The 18500-nt window shown below is 38.3% G+C and overlaps 1 protein-coding gene across 1 annotated transcript in view; it reads left to right on the top strand.

The window, feature by feature from the left end:
* LOC111844684 (solute carrier family 12 member 5-like) overlaps nt 1–18500 on the top strand; it is a 55219-nt gene that overhangs the window by 22067 nt on the left and 14652 nt on the right. Inside the window, exons 2-9 of the mRNA XM_023813374.2 lie at nt 10736–10830; nt 11610–11741; nt 13931–14077; nt 14835–14889; nt 15499–15629; nt 17351–17598; nt 17698–17909; nt 18079–18246. Coding sequence (XP_023669142.1) covers nt 10736–10830; nt 11610–11741; nt 13931–14077; nt 14835–14889; nt 15499–15629; nt 17351–17598; nt 17698–17909; nt 18079–18246 — 1188 coding nt within the window. The remainder of the gene's footprint in view (nt 1–10735; nt 10831–11609; nt 11742–13930; nt 14078–14834; nt 14890–15498; nt 15630–17350; nt 17599–17697; nt 17910–18078; nt 18247–18500) is intronic.

Genomic DNA, 18500 nt, shown 5'->3' with positions numbered 1-18500 from the left:
TGGTCTGTTTTCATTGCATTATTATCTCATACAGTAGTTGACTTTACTGCACCATTCTGCATCTCCTTTTTTAGATTTCCATATTCCCTCTCTTAAGGGTGGTGGTGTTCTCCAGGTTTCGATTGATGATTTCCTTTCATGATTCCATATTTGAACCAATTAAAGTACACAAGCATCAGGATTGTCAGCATCTTCCTTCCGCCTCTGAGATGTCATCTGTCTCAGGAATGTCCACTTATTTTCTCCAAGCAGAACTTGCAAAAACTTGTCACTGACAGTCACTGTAGGTCATATGTGTATTTTGGGTCAGCATGTCCACAGACTTCTTCTGGTCATTACATACCTCAGCAGTAAGTAAATCAACATATAAGCGCCTGTTCTTCCTTTGCAAACTAAAAAAAGGTTTAGCATGTTACCCCACATCCTAAGAAATTTCTGCTGGTGGACCAAATAAAGCATCCTAACTGGCTGCATCGCCAAGTGGCATGGAAGCCATACAGCCCACAACTGCAAATGCTTACAAAACACGGTGAAGTTCACACACAATATTGCCAGTTCTAACCTGCCTGACATTCAGGATATACACAAGTATAGACTCCTCAAGATGACCAGCTCCATCCACCGAAAACCCCAGCCAACCCTGCCAGAAACTGCTGTCAGGGAAACGGCATCAGAATATCAGCACATGCACTAACAGGCTTCGTAACGGCTTCTACCCTCAGGCAGTGAGACAAGTCATAACTGTTCACACTGTTACTATGGACAATATGCACACTGCATATTTCTCTTTTTTTTTACTTTTATTTATTTACAATTTTATGTATTTGCTCTTTTCACATATTAATATTACTCTATTAAGCTCTCATGGAAACTCATGCTGTACTGTTCTGCATTTTAATAGTAAAATTTTATTTGATTTAGTTTTAAAAGTATAGCTTACAGCTGTGTTGCTGTTTGAAAAAATTGAACACTGTGTCATTTTAATGAGTCCAACACTTGTACTGTGGAGATATCACGTGTTCAGAAACTTTGTAACTTTATGCCAAGCTAATTGTAAAGTGAGCTATATAGCCTCAACCTATCCTCCATTGTGCTTAACTGTACCCAAAACACGCTAAATAATCCTAAAGTACACCGCAATATACTCATCTGTTTTTCTGCAGAGACAAATATGTCATTTCATACAATATAATTTCAGTTCTTCAGACAGACATCCAGAGCTAAGCTGAGCACCGGTCCCTTCCTGATGTAGTCACAATGCAGGTTCTTATGTAATGATGTCAGATGCTTACGCTATCTCAAACCACAGGCCTGTACAATAGTACTCTATACAGGATTCACAGTCAGTATCCCATACATTTTTTTATTTACGTTGAGGTGTCTCATTCATAAGAAGATGAATCATTCTATTAAAAATAAAGAGTGTCCTGATATTACATTTTGCTCTAGCTGTAGCTCAACAGTCTGGGCCATTTTAATAACAAGAAAAGATAAAAATGGCATCAATGCAACAACTTAGCAGCACAGTGATGATACAATCTGGAATTTCTAAGTATAGTAAAATCAGCCTGTAAAGTTCACTGCATTCTATTTTCATCTGTTTTTCACAATCTTTTCATAAATATATTACTATACAAACATCAATACCAGTATTTTAATGGTAGATCGAAATTGTGGCACTAGGAAGTCGCAGATTTGCCTCTCAATCAGAAGAATGGGATGTTAAGTATGGTTTTTAAGCTGGTTTAAAAAAATTCTTCTATTTTCTATTTTCTTTAATACCCAAATCGAGTTTCAAAATGCTACATAATTAACTACGTAAGTCATTTTCAATGTAAGGATTTTGTGCATCAAAGGCAGACATACCTGCAGTGCTGCAAACTTCATCTCCCCTTATACTTTGGAACTAGGTTAAGTTCAGTCCCTGCATTGGCTGACGGAGTTTGTGCGGCACTCGGTTGTTTTGGTATATTTTTAAAGAGGGGCATCTTCAAGGACCATGATGTTTGATGACCAGGTGAAATATTAAGCCATTCACAAGGCATATTTGTGTAATAGAAAGAGACTCTATCTAGGTCACCTTGCCTTGCACTGAGAACCTGTGTGCATGCAGGCTTCATTTGAGTGGTCATTCCTTCTACTTTACTCCTAGGAGGTTGCCTTTAAAGGAAGGAGTAGATTCATACATAAATCTCTTTAAATACGAATACTCTGGTGGATAAAATATGTAAGAAATATAGTTATATAACAACCCAGACAGTTCTGTCTGCCAGTTTGCTAGGAACAGACATGAAGCATACTCTTCTGATATATATAAGCAAAAAATATACAATATTCAGAGAGAGGAAAAAATCTAGCAAGCTCAACAAATGTAGTGTGCAAAATCCCACTTTAGTCCAACCATTGTGATGTAAGAACAGTCCTACACATGGGTAATTTTACCTAAGTTGAAGTAAATAACACACATTTATGTAAGGGAATGAAAGCAAAGTAGGTTAACAGAATGAAATGTCATTTCCCTTGAAAGGGCTTGAAATTATAAACGCAGGACATATTATGGACTTTCTATGTAAATAAGCAAAAATTATTCAAATTGTGTGTGATCCAATTATTGATAGTCCTTTCATAATATATGTCCTTACTGCTAGGACAAAAAAGTTGCAAGTTTTGTAAGCTTTTGAAAGCCAAGGATAGTTTTGTCATTTGTAATAAGTATGTCATATGGAAGTCTTAGACATTCAAAAGGAATAATAATCTTAAAACATCAGTCAGTGGATACCATGATTCTTCTATTGGAGATTCTGGTGAAAAACACTTAATTTGTAGTTATGATCCCCAAGTGTAGGAACTGCCAGCCTTCTGATGACTATGGATCGGCACATTCCATATGTGCAAAAATTTCATGGACCACAGGATTACTCATGATTAATATGAAAATAATGCCAACATCAAAGCTTGTTTATAACTGCAACAGTAACCAATCGCAGTGTTACCGTTGTCTTTGTTGATTCTCTCACCCATGGGAAAGTTCTAAGCCGTTTGATTTTTCATTTGGCTTACTACAGCTACTGTAGCACCCATGCAATCAGATGCAATCAGAAACAAAATTTTGGGGGATTAACCAACCTCTCCCCCACACCTACAGCATTCTGTGGCCAAGTGAAATGCTGGTGTCGGTCCAAAAAAAGGTGGTTGGGAACTCTAATGGACACATGGTTCATGTCATCTGATCATAGTAAATTTGGAACAATCAATTATAAACTACCTTCAATAGGGTAAGAAGACAATAAGCTTGAGTGGAAAAGCATGGCCTACTTCTGTCTTTGTTTTATTGGTTTAGCGTCAGTGGCTGCTTCCCCATGTAGTGTCTGCTGTGGTGAAAATTGATGCAGTGGGCAAAAACTGTTCTGCCTTGATGCATAAAATAGAAAAGAGATTCCTTGCTGCAACAGTACAGTGGGTGAGCAAATTTAATATAGCTTATGAACAGTTTCAAATAAAGCTAATCATCTGAGGCCCAAGGGCATCCAAACACCAGCATCAGCAGGAACATTAGCTTAAAACGTTTGTTTGCTTTTGAATAGGATGGAGCCTCACAAAAAGATGGTTGAATGGATGGACTGGAGTGACCAGTCAACACACAGCTAACATATTAGCACATGAGCATATTAACATATTAGCACATTAACATATTAGCATATGAGCATATTATTTTATTTCCAGCATACCATGCATGTATGCGCATGTATCTGCTTATAGGAGACACTTTGTCCATATTATACCTGGTCCAGTCAATCAATCAGCAATCAATCTGGTCTAATGCAACTGGTGGACAGATGCCTCAGTCAGTCGATTGTAAGATTGACTGATTAAGAATCTCACAGTGTTTTATAGATCCCAGTATATACCATCTGTTTACTTCAGTTTTGTTGGATTTGAATTATTGACTATTTTGTAGATCGAAACAATTATTTAAATTATTAGTTGCACTATTGAAACTTGTAAAGAGCTATCAGTGTAACAAGCATATAATTTGCTAAGGTAAATAGGTAAGAAATTATTGCATCAAACCAAGGTTTTTTATTAAAAGTGGTTTGCTTGCTCTATTGCCATGAAACTTACGTAGTGTAGGTCAGTAATGAAAGGAGAGATATTAATAATATGGAAGAGGTATTTTAAGCTAATTATATACATAATACAAATGTTTCTATTTGTATGTTCCCCTTGTGTTATGCGAGTTTCTCCTGCAGCCCAAGGACATGCAGTTAGGCTTACTGTTGTCGCTAAATTGCCCAAAGAGTATGACTGTGAGTGTAGGTGGCTGGCATCCTGTCTATGTTGCGCCCCAGCCTTGTGTGCAATGCTTCCTGAGAAGTGTCAGGTCTGTGCAGACGTTCTTAGCTAGTAAATGATGTTTTAATTTTGTCCAGCAAAAACCTGTTGCTTTACTGTCAATGCCCAAGTATTTCTTTAAATGTCTGTTTGTATATTTAAGTCATCATTTTGCTTTAGTTTAATTAGTAGACTGTTTAACAACAAATATTTAAATCTATATTTAGTTGCCCACATTGATTTCAGTTCAAAAGCACACCAAGACCAGGTTTAGAAAAACAATCAAGCATCACGTCCTTGCACAACTGCACATGGAACAAGTTGAAAAGCATATATAAATGATGTATGTGCTTTGTGTTGACCGATCAGGAACAGTATTTTTTTTAGCTTTTCAGTAAAATCTGATATGTGTGAATCAGTGGCTAAGTAAAGATTTTCTTTGGCCTGTGATCACCCAAAAGCAACATTTCAAATAAAAGAAGACAAGTCAGAGACCTATTGCCACAGGCCTGGGTAGATATAAAATCAAATGGGCTGACACATTAACTTTCACCTGATTTCTGTAGTGTGATGAACTACAAGTGAACTATAGGATAATCAAGGATAATTATTATAATGACTTGCAAAGCTGAACTGTATGCTTTCTGTTAAATTACATAACTCAGTAAGTGCTGTTACAAAATCCAACACAACAGGAAGTTTCAAGAAGGACATCATTGGAATAACTCTGCCATACTTCTATATATGAAGATATATACAAGAAATATACACACACATTTTTGCAATAGTCAGCTGCCTTTTTGGGTAATATCAATGTCCTTCAGGAGGTGAGGACCGTCGTTCCTGTCTGTTAGCAGGGAGGTAGGTCTGACATTAGACATAGACCAGGAGGCTATGACGACTGTGGACACTGCTATGCCTGGGGGCAAGGAATCACTTTGTAAAGCACAGAGGGAAATTGTCATAAATGGTGCAGTGAGCCCCTTTGATGCCAAGGTCCAAGCTAGTAGCACCTTCCTCATTCCTAAAACAAAGCTAAATACCTTCAAAGATGTTTCAGACATAGTTGTGCCACTCACTGACTCAGGGCAATTAAATCAATACAGTCATTTAAAGAGCCATCCTAGGACACATTGATAAAACTGAAAACTGTATTAAACTGTATTGAAACACCTAATCAATGCACCCATCGTTAATAAATTTGGAGCCAAAAATCACAGGGGACAGGCAGAGTCGTCCATGTAAAGCTATAGTTAATCACAGGTAACATGCTAATGTGAAGTAAAAATGTGTGATTCATTTTAATTCACTACCTGCCAATAGCGACAACTGTCACAAAGTACTAATCACTACAATGACAGCCTGCAAAATTGTTGCTTTGTGAGGTATGTATTAGGCCCACTGCTAATTTATCTGACACATCGTGACTCACGGTAGCCTTGTATTTTGGCACTTTTTATTAGTGGAAGGGAACACTTAGCTTAACGATGACAAGAGCCGCCTGTGCGCAGGCTCTGTACAGAGGTTCAGTTGGAGATCGAATATGAGAAGAACAGCACATACCAGCACTGCAGCTAAAGGACCTGCACAAATGTGGAACAAGAAGAGAAAAGTTAGCATTACTTTTATCATTAATTTTTACAAATATTTGGCACATTGTGGTTGAATATACCCTTAAAATTAGCTAGGCTACTTTCGGCATCAGTCAGGGTGGTTAAAATGAAATTTTAAGTGTCCATTCTTTTAGTTCTGATCTTTTGTACCTGATGTTTGCATTTACCACAAGCAAAAGGGCAGGTGACTTGGAATAAAGTGTAACTTCACCATGCACCCAGGAAGACTGTCCTCAGCTTTGTTCTCCCATTGGACGTGGTTTTGCCTAGAGCTTGGCTATTTCGAGATATTACAAGGTCACAAATTTGGGATGTGTGGTCTTTTACACTATTAAAGCAAAATGCTAAGTGAGGTGGCATGATTTGATATTAGTTCCAAAGCAGAAGTTCTCTCATTCAGACTCAACTTGCAACCTGGATAAAATTGTAGACAAAATGTGGAAAAGGTGGAGTCTGTGTGCTACTAAACATCTGCAGTCATTTATGATGAAAATAAATTCCAATAAAAGTACTTTGCAATGGCGATTAAAAGGCATCCACAATATTGTCAGACATCCTCTTCAGTGTATGAATGATTTAACTGTAAAATTGATATAGTGCAAAGTCCCTAAGCACAGGTCCTGAAAGCAGCACAGCCTTATAACCAGGGCATTATCTGTGGCAAGCTCCATGATTTATGTGGGTATGCTTGTAAGAAATGCCTTACATGTCACACTGTGTCCTGTTGTGTATGTGTATGTTTGTAAAGATGTATGTATGGTATCTATTTCCCAAGGCAGCTGAAATGTAGGTCAGATGCTATTCTTCTGTGTGAATTGTGACCTAAAAAGTGCAGGAAGGATTGCAGGGATTAAGGATGTACTCCGCATAGACCATTTCAGCCATTACGGTCATTTTGGCCTCTAGGAGAGATCAAAGGAGATTTATTCCACGGCACAGAGAAGCGAAGGTCATTCTGAAAATGGAAGGAACATGGTCTTCATTATACAGTTCACTTTGCCTTACAATCGTGGTTCACAGTGGACATTTGAAAACAGTCAAGATAACAGTAAAGGAGAGAAGGATACCCTTTCCTTACTGAGACTGGGAATCAGACATTCCTCCCTCCAAGAGCAATGCTACCATGTGTGCATCATTTAAGCTGTGCAAGTTTCTAATCTTGTTTGGATAAATCCTGGGACATTTTTAGCATTACACTGTTCCTAATTTGGAATAGAGTTCTGTGTGTTTCAGCTTTGGAACAGTGAGGAAATGAGTGTACAATCTTGTTGGCTATAATACAAGTCAGAATTAATTGCTATTTTTGTCACCCGGATTCTTGTTTTTTAGATTTTATACAACATGATACACAACCGTCTTCTGTAAATCGCTTTAAAAACAGAAACATCAATTTATCAGATGTTACCTGATGTACCTGTTTAACGGATTATACATTTATTTTTTTATTAGCTTGCTGTTACTTCACTTGTTCGGAGTATTCAGTTGCAATTTGGTTTAAGAATTTATGCCGCTATAATCACTCATACAAAAGCAGTTATCTGACTGGCAGCAATCATAGCGACCAGTCCTCACTGGATTCCCTTGCACTTATCTGTAGCTAGTGTGCTGCAAACAATTGTTGATTTTATCAGACAAAATATTCAAAATTAGAATCTTGTAACTGGTGTATAATTCATTTGTTGCTGCTGGGCTTGACTAATATATCACTGTTCTTTTTTCATGTTGATAAGAAAGTTAAGAAACATCTAGCCTCCAACTGCCCTTGTGGCGACACGCTATCGAAAGCTCGCCTTCAGTGGCCCATTGATTTATTGTGTATTTAATATATAATCTGCTGCCAGATGTCTCCACTGGTGCTAAGAGGCTTAGGACCAGTTTGAATTAAACATAAATTGTTGCTAATGTCTGCTCCTTTTGCTTTGGGATTTAGCAAGAGAATTGGGTGATGCTCCTACTTTGTGTAAGCCTTCATCATCGGTCATACAAGAGTTTTTTTTTGGTGGCTCTTCATTATAGTCAGAATTCATAACAAGACAACTTGAAAATTCATTCCAGATTATTCACTCTATACCGTTTCTGTTATTTCATTCCTGCACCTCATCTAATATCCCACTCCCCATATACTATATTTGTGCAGAGGTCTGTTTTTATGTAGCCAACATAATGGGTAAAGCATAAGGCCCGCCATGTGCTTGCCAGTCCTCACCCCAGTCCTCTCCCAATGTGACGCTCCCCCGTGTTGCTCCGACCCTATGAACACAGGAAGCCCTCTGTTGATTAGAAATGCATCGACTTGTCAGATCTTCAACCTCCATTGGTCAATGCGTATCCCTTCTGATTGCTCTCTATTGGCTCCTAGTTACAGCCACACTAATATTCAAGGCCCTAGTCTTGGTTTAACGAACCTCTTAAGGATCAGTAACTCGCCATCTGCCAAGATATTGACTGACTACTATAGTTTGCAACCTGTGGCCTTTATTTAGTATTTTTCCCATAATCCCCACCAGTGCAGTGAGGCAGTGAGCTAACCACATCTGTCAGATATGTTGAATCACTTCCCTGTTCTAACACAGCTAATGCCTCAGCTACTCCGACTATACCTCAAAGTATTTTTGGTATTTCCTAATTTGCTCTACCTGCTACTAAGCTGTGATTAGAATTTTGAATACTTTTGAAGTTGCTTGCTGAATGTGATGGGGTTTTTTTAAACTCCGTGTGTTTTCAGACAGAAGGATGCTCATTTTTCTCTTTGTTCTTTTCATTCTGGCAAATCCAAATAAGCATTTTACGTTGCCTTTTCGTAACATTATATCCACTGATTCTACAGAATGTTAATATTTGGATTGATGTTGTTATGATGGACGTTGCATCTTCTGCGCTACATGACAATAGAAAATTATGACAGTCCTAGTCTGTTGCATTGTTATTTAAAACAGATTGGTTATTGGCTGGCTGGCTTCAGGGAAAAAACTACTGAAGCTGGCCTTCGTGAATATCATAATGCCTTTCATTTGCCCGTGGGACTGATTAGTAGTTAAGAGTGATTTGATCCAAAATCAGGCTTTGCAGGCCAGAGGTCTTCCCAGCGTGTTGTGTCTGCATTCACACTGTGTTGGGCGCGTGGGGGGGGATTTATGAATGCAGGTATTTGCAGCCATTATGTTGCTCAGAACAGTTCCTGCAGTGTTGCCATCTGATCAATTGAAGCTTTCTGCTTCTATACCCAGTCTCACTCAGATTCCCGTGTTGTCGTTGGTCACATTGCAGGTTCAGCGGCCTTTAAATAGGTTACAGGATTATTGGCTTTTTGCGGTTCATCTGCCGTCATATAAAATGCAGGAGCTTACAGCACAGAGAGCTTTGGGCCAGACGGACGGTAAAACAGTCTACATTTCATTAATGTCAAATGGGAGAAAACATGTCTGCCTGTGTAGGAGGACGGACTGCTCATGAGCATTTAAAAGTTGTTTAATAATTCCTAACACCTGACATTTTTTAATTAATCACACCCCAGGTTGTTGTTACCTATTTGCATAATGCAGACTTCTTGCATTCACCTTTAACAAAACATTCATGCATATCATTCACACGACTGTAATTGCTGTGTATTCAATACTGTATATTAATGTCCATTAAACTTCCAAATTCCACAAAGGCATCTTCGCTCAGAAGCACCTTCACACACACAAGGACGTGTGCAGAACGACAAAATAACTCAGCCTGTTCCTCACAGAAGTGGACTGAAAATTTGACATTGGATATATTTACAGTTATATTCACAATGCCTATGGTACTGCTTATGGTATGCATACTTTTATATACTTCCTCAAACTTCCTTTTTATCATCTAATTAGATCTTACATAAAATTTTTGTAGTTATCTTGCTTTATAATTTTCCTATAATATAAATTAATTAGGTTCTTGAATAATTTGTTTGTATCGGGATGTCACGGCTGGTATCTTTTAGAATATGCATTACCCATGGCGTACTCTAGGAAGGGCACCATTACTACCTCTGAAGTTTTCCCAGATTTTAGTTCTTAATATTTACAAATAAATACAATAAAGCCAATGTTAGAATACCTCCAAAGCAGTTTTAATAAGTGTCTGTTCTATGTCGGTTTTATTTAATTCTATCTTTTTTCCAGCATATGTTCAAACTTGTTTGGAGAAACCAAGTAAAACAGATAATCTAGGTCAGACAAAAAAAAAAAAATCAAAGAATTGACAGTAAACAAGATGCTGCAGGAGAGAGATTGCAAAGACTCTTCGTCTGCCTATGGGGAGCGCTCTTGGAGGGAGGAGGCAGTGAGCTTGTTGGGGAAAAACAGCCACGGTGATGCTTCAGCTCCACCAAAAATAGACACTGTATATAATCTCTGGAAAAGACAGAGGCAGCCTATGCGAATAGGACCCTTGGGCCAGGCCTGCAGGCAACTTGCAGGAACAGTGCTGTACAAGCAATAAACAGCGTTTAATTGCAAGGAAAAGCTATTGGATTTGAAAATGGCTCCACCGTGCAGTTACATCCAGAAGTGAAGCGAATTTCTCAGATTATCTAATACTAGTGAAGGGAAGTACAATTCAAAGGATTATATGTAATCATTAAAATCTTAAAAAAACAAAGTTACAGTTAAACATATATACCACTGAACTATTTAGTACAATGTATGATGAAGCTGGCATTGTTACTGTTATACTATTACCTGTGCTAAAATTAATTAGCTTTAGGCATAGTAATATAAAAAGAGAAGCAGCTAATGGTGAAACTCTTTATCCCCACTGGGCAGATGATGTCACCCCTAAGGAAAGCAGCCCTTTCATTGGCACTAGTGACACTCAGAAGGCCCAGCAGTATGACAGCAAGAACATGGCCCTGTTTGAGGTACAGTACTCCGTGGCAGGTCCTACGCAAATAAACAAAATAACCATTATTAATTACAGTAGTTACAGCTTGAAGGTCAAGTAGAAATCGCTCCAGGCGACTTCACAATGGGGGTAAGTCTATGGGTAAGTGTGTAACTTTAATTATTACCCTGTCATACTTGCTTTGTGAAAACCCAACACTGAGCAGTGTTGAAGTCAGTAAGACCTTGGATAAAGACCTCTAGGCAAAATATATTTGCTGCTGGAGGTGATGTTGGTGAGTAAATAAAGGGTACTTTTCCTCTGCACAAAGTAAAATTAATCCCAAGTGTGTGCAGTGAAGGTGCTATTGCAGTAGTACCAGGTGCCAAATTTCAGGTGAGCCTCTTACCAAAGTCCTATTTCATCCATGATCATCAAAGGTCTCCTGGCACCTATCAGAGGAACAGAGTTGATAAGTCCAACATTCTGGCCGAATTCCATTCAAGAATTTTTAGAAAATGAAGGCTACTGAATGATTCCCTAACTCCCTAATCTTTCAAAAATAAGGTTCTCTGTTGACTGTCCAGCTGCATAATAGTTTACAGCATGAGTAAGATGAATGCCACCCATTGGACAAGGTTGAGATGAACATTATTTTTATTCTTAACCCAGAATAGAACCATAGCCAAAAAGGTTATTGGATTTTGCGAACAAATAAATAAATAAATAAAATTCATTTCGTCATGGGAGATACTGAAAACACATATGCTTTTGAACTGACCAGTTTTAATTCTTCATATACTAATTTTTTTCCAGGAGGAAATGGACACCAGCCCCATGGTCTCCTCTCTTCTCAGCAGCCTGGCCAACTACTCCAACCTCCCTCAGGGCAGCAAGGAGCATGAGGAGGCCGAGAACAACGAGGAGGCCGTCAAGAAGCCCATCAAGGTACCTTCACAACCATCAGCAGGAATCGCAACACTGGGAAACTCAAGAAAAATAGCAGCAAGCAGTCTTATGAAGGGAACCCGATAGCCAAACAACGGATGGGGTTCACATGTGAAGGGAGACCAGGAGCAGGTGGCCCAGTTACACTCTTTCCCGTCCATTTTCATTACTATAAACCTTTGCGTTCTGATAGTCCTGGAAAAATTAGTTCATTCAGATAATGTCCTCAGTGCCCATTCTTACCCTTCATTCAATGTCTTTGCATTTTCCCTGTCTTCCCAAAATGACTTTTTTTACCAGTTGCTTTGCCACTTTTTGTCTTAATTCTGGGAATTAAACCCCTATTCTCCATACCCCAAGACACCCTGTGTTTTTTCAGCTTGTAATTTACATATTAGCATACTAATTAAATTTAGAATTTAAAGTTGCGGTCATGATTTTGACAATAAAATCATTCCAATACAGTTTAGTGCCATAAAATACTCTCAAGACTTTAGCAGAACTACAAGGCCTACAGGTATAAATTATATATAACTGCATATAAAATGTAAAATATAGCAACATCCCACTGCAAGAGTAATCTCTCAATTCACATTTTTGCATCATCCGGATTTTGCAGAACAATACCAGATTTCTCAAGGGACTTGTACTTTGTAGTTGTTTTAAAAAAGAACTGACTTCAATTCATGGAAAGATAGTAATGTAAAAAGAAAATGTACGGCATAAAATAAGTTTTGGCAGTCCTTTAAAAGAGGCTTTGGGCTTTTTGGAATCCAGAATGGGATATGACCTCTTCTGTGAACACAGGCTAAGCTTCCAAGTTCATATCCAGGGCAAATTAAAAGTACACAGGATTTAAAATGAATACCCAAATAGACATTATATAAATTTACACTGAGCCTGGGTACTCATCCTTCCATGTAATGAGCAATCGATAATGTGATGGTGTTACTCTTAAACATTTCTGACAAGTAATGATATTAGTCAGTCCACTAGAAGATAAGTACCCTCTGATAACAGCCACACATGCCTGCATTGGTCACTGTACAAACCTTTGATTAACAGCCAAACCAGCTCACCTACTCAAATCAATTTTACAGACAAATTGTGTTGAAACCAACGTTCAATACATATACAATTTACACTGTAGTGTAAAAGATTTGACCCTCTCCTACTTCTCTACTCCAGTGTTGTTGTCATGTAATGCATGCACATTTCTCATAATTACTTTGGCATGTTCTTCACACTAAAGAGATATGGTAGGTTATGTCATGAACGTACTCATTTATCTCTGACCATAGCAGGACTTGTTCAGCCAGGTCATGGGTGACAATTATGTTCACTGCCCCAGTATGGCATTATTTGATAATTCACTGGGCAAGAGCAGAAACACATTAGGACTGTCAGGTTGTGTAAGTGCAGCAAAGCATGATGCTGGAATAAGCTCCTTTTCTGCTGTCAGCTTTATTGCACTGCACTTCAGGTCTCTGCGATGGGGACTTTTCTCTCTCTCATTCATCTTCTCGCCCAGTCGGCTACTGCTGAGATATGCTCTGCGAGACTGTGATATGTATTAATGAATGTGATATGCAGCACAGCTCATTTTCCTTTTATTCTGGTCATTATCAGTGTCGTATCAAAGATTATTGCATATACAGAATGTGATATTGAGTCATTGGTCATACATAGGTCAGTAGACATGCAATGTAAGAGTACATACAGTATGTGCTATATAGTTCAAATGTATAAAAACCAGGCCACTTGTCCCGCATCCATTCCACTTAACCAGTATAGGGTCATCCTAGCCCAAGAAGCACAAGATACCAAGCAGGGGATTGCCTGGTCAGTACGTCATTCCTAAAAAGCTGATATATACTGTATCATATTGTACAGTAAAAACAAATATCATTTCAAAAGCAAAATCCTTAAAGTTTTTAGAAAATAATATTTTAATTGGAAAATTCCACATTAAACACAAAAGTATATGCTGCAAACTGCAGGTATATTTGTGGTAGAAATGTTGTGTCTTTGTATGGCGTTGAGGGGTCACATGGCGTTGAGGGGTCACATGCTTACACGGGACTGTACCACTCGCCTCCTTCCTGCTAGACTTTTACTGAGCAGTGGTGAATATTGATTATCCTCAAAGCTTTTGAGCAAAGAGCATTTCTGGTGCTTTTACGTCACAGGCTCCCCAGATGGGCACCTTGATGGGCGTCTACCTCCCCTGCCTGCAGAACATTTTTGGGGTGATCCTGTTCCTGAGGATGACCTGGGTAGTGGGCATTGGAGGGGTAATAGGTTCCTTCATCATCGTTTTTATGTGCTGCTCTACAGTGAGTACAGCCGTCCTTCCAGCTATGAACAAAACGTGATACTAAAAGATGTTATTTACATAATTGTGCAGTCACATCATGTTAAAAGACATGCATCAGCTATATTTCTGCTCTGAATATTCCCCCCACTCTGTATGTGAGTATTAAATCTATTGATAAAGAGGAAGGTATTTCAATATACTTACACAGAACTGCTGAAAGTCTTACCAGTACTACACTACTGCACATTTAATCTTGGCTAGGCTACAGGCTGCAGGCTACATGTCAATACCGTATCACCACCCTCTATTTTATCCATAGCTTCCAACATCAGATAACACTTAAAACAATTGCAGTCTAATCTCTTCCCTCCAGGGAACTGCCCCCCCCCCCCCTTCATTGTTACTTGATCACAAAGTCACTGAGAACAGGCTTCGTGAATATTTGGCACACAGTTCCATGCTTAAAGTCCACAATAACCAGATTAGATAGAAAGGTGTATGATGACAAACGGATTTATCCTTTTGTTAAATAATATTGAAGTCTGTGTATGTACTTTATAATAATTTGTGTCTTTCTGTCTTCTTCATTTATATTGTGTCCCTGTATTTTTTTTCTTGTGGCTTGTGATGTATCCCTGAACCTCTGATCTTTGGCACAGTGCTGCGCTGTCTGTTCTAACTGTTATGTCACTTCCTATTTTGGTGCGGATCTGTTGAGTCTCACTGGAGATGTAAGGTCTGGCTTTCTGGCTTATTTGTTTCTCTTCTATTCTCAGACGATGCTGACTGCCATTTCCATGAGTGCTATTGCCACCAACGGAGTTGTGCCAGGTGAGTGAATAAAACCGTATGTGTCAAGCCACTCTTCATTGTCTTCGGTGGCTAATGAAGTCATCTTCTTAATCTACATACACACAGGTCTTAGGCAGGCTTACTGAAATGAATTATTAAATGAATTACATGAGAAATATGAGCAATAACAGATGTGAATTTATTAACCAATTGCAGTCAAGTTCAGATGAGTTGGAGGTTAATCGTCTTCGCCATGCACCATACGGAATCTACAGCTTTATGAAGGATAAAGTTCTAATGTTCTAATGTTGAAGAAAGGACCAGTTTAGTTTTTACTTTTTAACTTTATTTATTAAACTAATTTAAATTTAAATACATTAAAGCCCCCAAATCTCTTGGTTTCTGTTCTCCTTCAGCTACCTCAGTTAGTTATAGAATGTTATCCAACATTGTGCATGATTTCACTACTTGGTACTTGGTAATCAAATCAACCACTTATAATTAGCATTGTTTGACAGGAGACCAAAACAATTTATTAAGGATGTAGCATAAAAACAGAGACTTATCAGAACAAATATTTTTCACTAGCTCTACCTGAAAGACTCTGACTGGACCCCATACCTGACTGATGTTTTTTGTAAATTCCAGCTGGTGGCTCCTATTACATGATCTCTCGTTCACTGGGGCCCGAGTTTGGGGGGGCCGTTGGCATTTGTTTTTACCTGGGCACAACATTTGCTGGGGCCATGTACATCCTGGGCTGCATTGAGATCTTGTTGGTAAGAAAGCATGAATACACATCTTTTTTTAAACTGTTCTGGAATACCCTATACTATATTGTAATACCTTCAGCATATTTAAGGAAAATTTGCATGTTCCCACTGTCTTTTTCATAAAATGTTTAATTTTCTCCTCTGGGAGTATTTTATGCCCATTAAATATATATGCATACATAAACTATATGAGGCTTTTCTGTCAGGCATCATGTCTAATGTAACTCTGCTGCACTAAGATGAGCATTTTAAGCATTTAATATACAATTATGATGTTCTATAAGATGAATCTCACATTGGTTTGTAAGTGATTTCAGGTGAGAAATGTTTCAGGTTTTCTTCACAGAGCAACGCACCTAAATGTGCTTGTTTATAGCGTAATTGTGATATTCTGAATATTCTTGATGCTCAGCTTTGTTTGGGAAGTACAAATTTTCACAAAATTTATTCCATTCCTGTAAATATGAGTAAAAAAAAGGTGAAGGAAAGTGTACAAGGACTGTACTGGAGTAAATTTCAGACGTTCAACATAAAAAAAAAAAAATTGTGATCTAAAAAAGCAATTTTAAAAATATTAAATTTGGTAAAGGCTTGATGATTAGCTCAGTTCAGTTTCAAGTGGTCTGCTGCAATTCAATTTTTTCCATGACCCCAATATTTTTATAGCAATATTTTGCATAACATGAGGTTTTATTCAGAGAGAATTTCCCATAAAAAAACTACAGTTTAGCGATTTTTTTTTTCTCGCATACACTTGAAGTCGATGTATAAACAGTCAAGTAATGCACATGTAAGCTTATGGCTTGTTATTTGAAATATCCAATGCATTCTGTTTTATAAGACACTTTGAGTACACTGTTGGGGCTAAATTGAGGTTCATTTCTCTGTAGCGGCTCTGCATTTGTCCTGTAGAGCTATAGCAGTGGTATTGTGCTGTTGTCATGAGAACTACTCTAACTAGACATTAAAGGGTAATAACAGATGTTTTATATTAATTTCTTCCAAGAGGAGCAGGCGCTGCCTACTGGTTTGTCTGACTTATTCTAGGCAGTTTACCTCTTACTGGATTACCACAGTGGTGGATTATGTCTATCCCATAATGATCCTCCATTGCTGTCCTAATTTCCAGATATTCCCATTAAAGAGGTGACACTCACTCGAGGGACAATATCAGAGCACAATGTCCTTGAAACAAAACAGCCATTGCTTTTGTGCTACTATTGCCTTTTTTTTTGTTCCTTTTTATTTTTACCATAAAAAAACACTTGAGGCAAGTGAATCTCAGTTAGAATTAAACACCAGTCTATGAAGAGCTAATGTTTCTGTTTGAAAAAGTATGATACAAACTAATGAGTGTTTTCGATCTAATACCATAATTTGTTTGGAAAGCACATGAGCATATTTCAGGAAATCGGACTACTAACTCAAATTATACTAAAATGTTTATATTTGGATTATATCATGTTGCTTCAATGATGCTTTAATTAATGATGGCTTTTTAAAAAACCTTTTATACACATGTATTTAGTATATTACTCAAGAGTCCTAATTGGGACCCATAAGCTTCAGGATATTTGTCATGGTCAATAAATATCTGTAAAGCAAGTAACAGCCAGAACTGTTATCATTTTCAGTACTTTATGTGAATATTTCAGGACTGTTTGGCATTAACAGAAAGTTTGTGGCTGGTGTTTTTTCACTTTTTTCATTCTCTGTTTCTTCCACAGATTTACATTGTGCCTCAGGCAGCTATTTTTAAAATCGAGGGCCTTGAGGGAGCTGAGGCAGAGGCGGCTCTGCTTAACAACATGCGCATTTATGGCACCTGTGTCCTGAGCTTCATGGCCCTGGTGGTTTTTGTCGGTGTCAAATATGTTAACAAGCTGGCCCTCGTTTTCCTGGCCTGTGTCATTCTCTCAATCATCGCTGTCTATTCTGGAGTCATCAAGACAGCTATTGATCCGCCAGATTTCCCGTGAGTGCAGTTCCTCTCATGTTCTTTGACAAAAAGGCCCGTGACACACCAGTACACATAGCCATCGCTAAAGTTTTCTCGCCTTTGTGCCTCCTGTAGAATCTGCCTTTTGGGGAACCGTGCTCTGATCAGAAAGGGCTTCGATGTGTGTGCTAAATTTATTGAGAAAGAGAACGGCACAGTCACAACCAGACTTTGGAGGATCTTCTGCGACTCTGAGTTCCTCAATGCTACCTGTGATGATTATTTCACTAACAACAATGTGACAGAGGTTCAGGGCATTCCAGGGATCACCAGCGGTATCCTGGCAGGTAAAAGCCCACACAAACCCACATATACAAAGTACAAGTAAAATGTAAAACCATTCTATTGATTCCTATATGACTAAGCTTCCATGAAAGTCATAAATAGAAATGTATGTTTTGAATGGAGTCATCTTTTTGTCAGCTACTTCTCTCTTTCATTATCTGTTAATTACAGAGAACCTATTTGGTAACTACATGGACAAAGGTATCATCCTAATGAAGAAAGGCATCCCATCTCTGACAATCCCAGATGCTCCTGTGACCAACGCCAACCGCTATGTCTTGTCTGATATTACCAGCTTCTTCACTCTGTTAGTTGGGATCTATTTTCCATCAGTCACAGGTCAGTTTCATGTTAAGGTCATTTTTTTCTCCCCCGGGGAAAGAACTATTAAGCTCTACCTGTGTCCAGTGTTCTGGTGAAAGTCTCTGTGTACTCCATACAAAGACAAAAATATAATTTTATGCCTATATCTACAGAAGCACACTCTGTCAGTCATACCCATGCACTCCGTATTTCTCTGCCAGAAGCTGGATGCAACATGTACTTTTATCTATATATAATTTAATTGTGACGTTCTTTTCCTTACAATTCAT

Source organism: Paramormyrops kingsleyae, chromosome 6 (genome assembly GCF_048594095.1).
Source record: "Paramormyrops kingsleyae isolate MSU_618 chromosome 6, PKINGS_0.4, whole genome shotgun sequence".
In the NCBI taxonomy this organism is placed as follows: Eukaryota; Metazoa; Chordata; class Actinopteri; order Osteoglossiformes; family Mormyridae; genus Paramormyrops; species Paramormyrops kingsleyae.
Note: the sequence above shows the minus strand (reverse complement) of the source record. Positions and strands in the feature narration are given on the sequence as shown.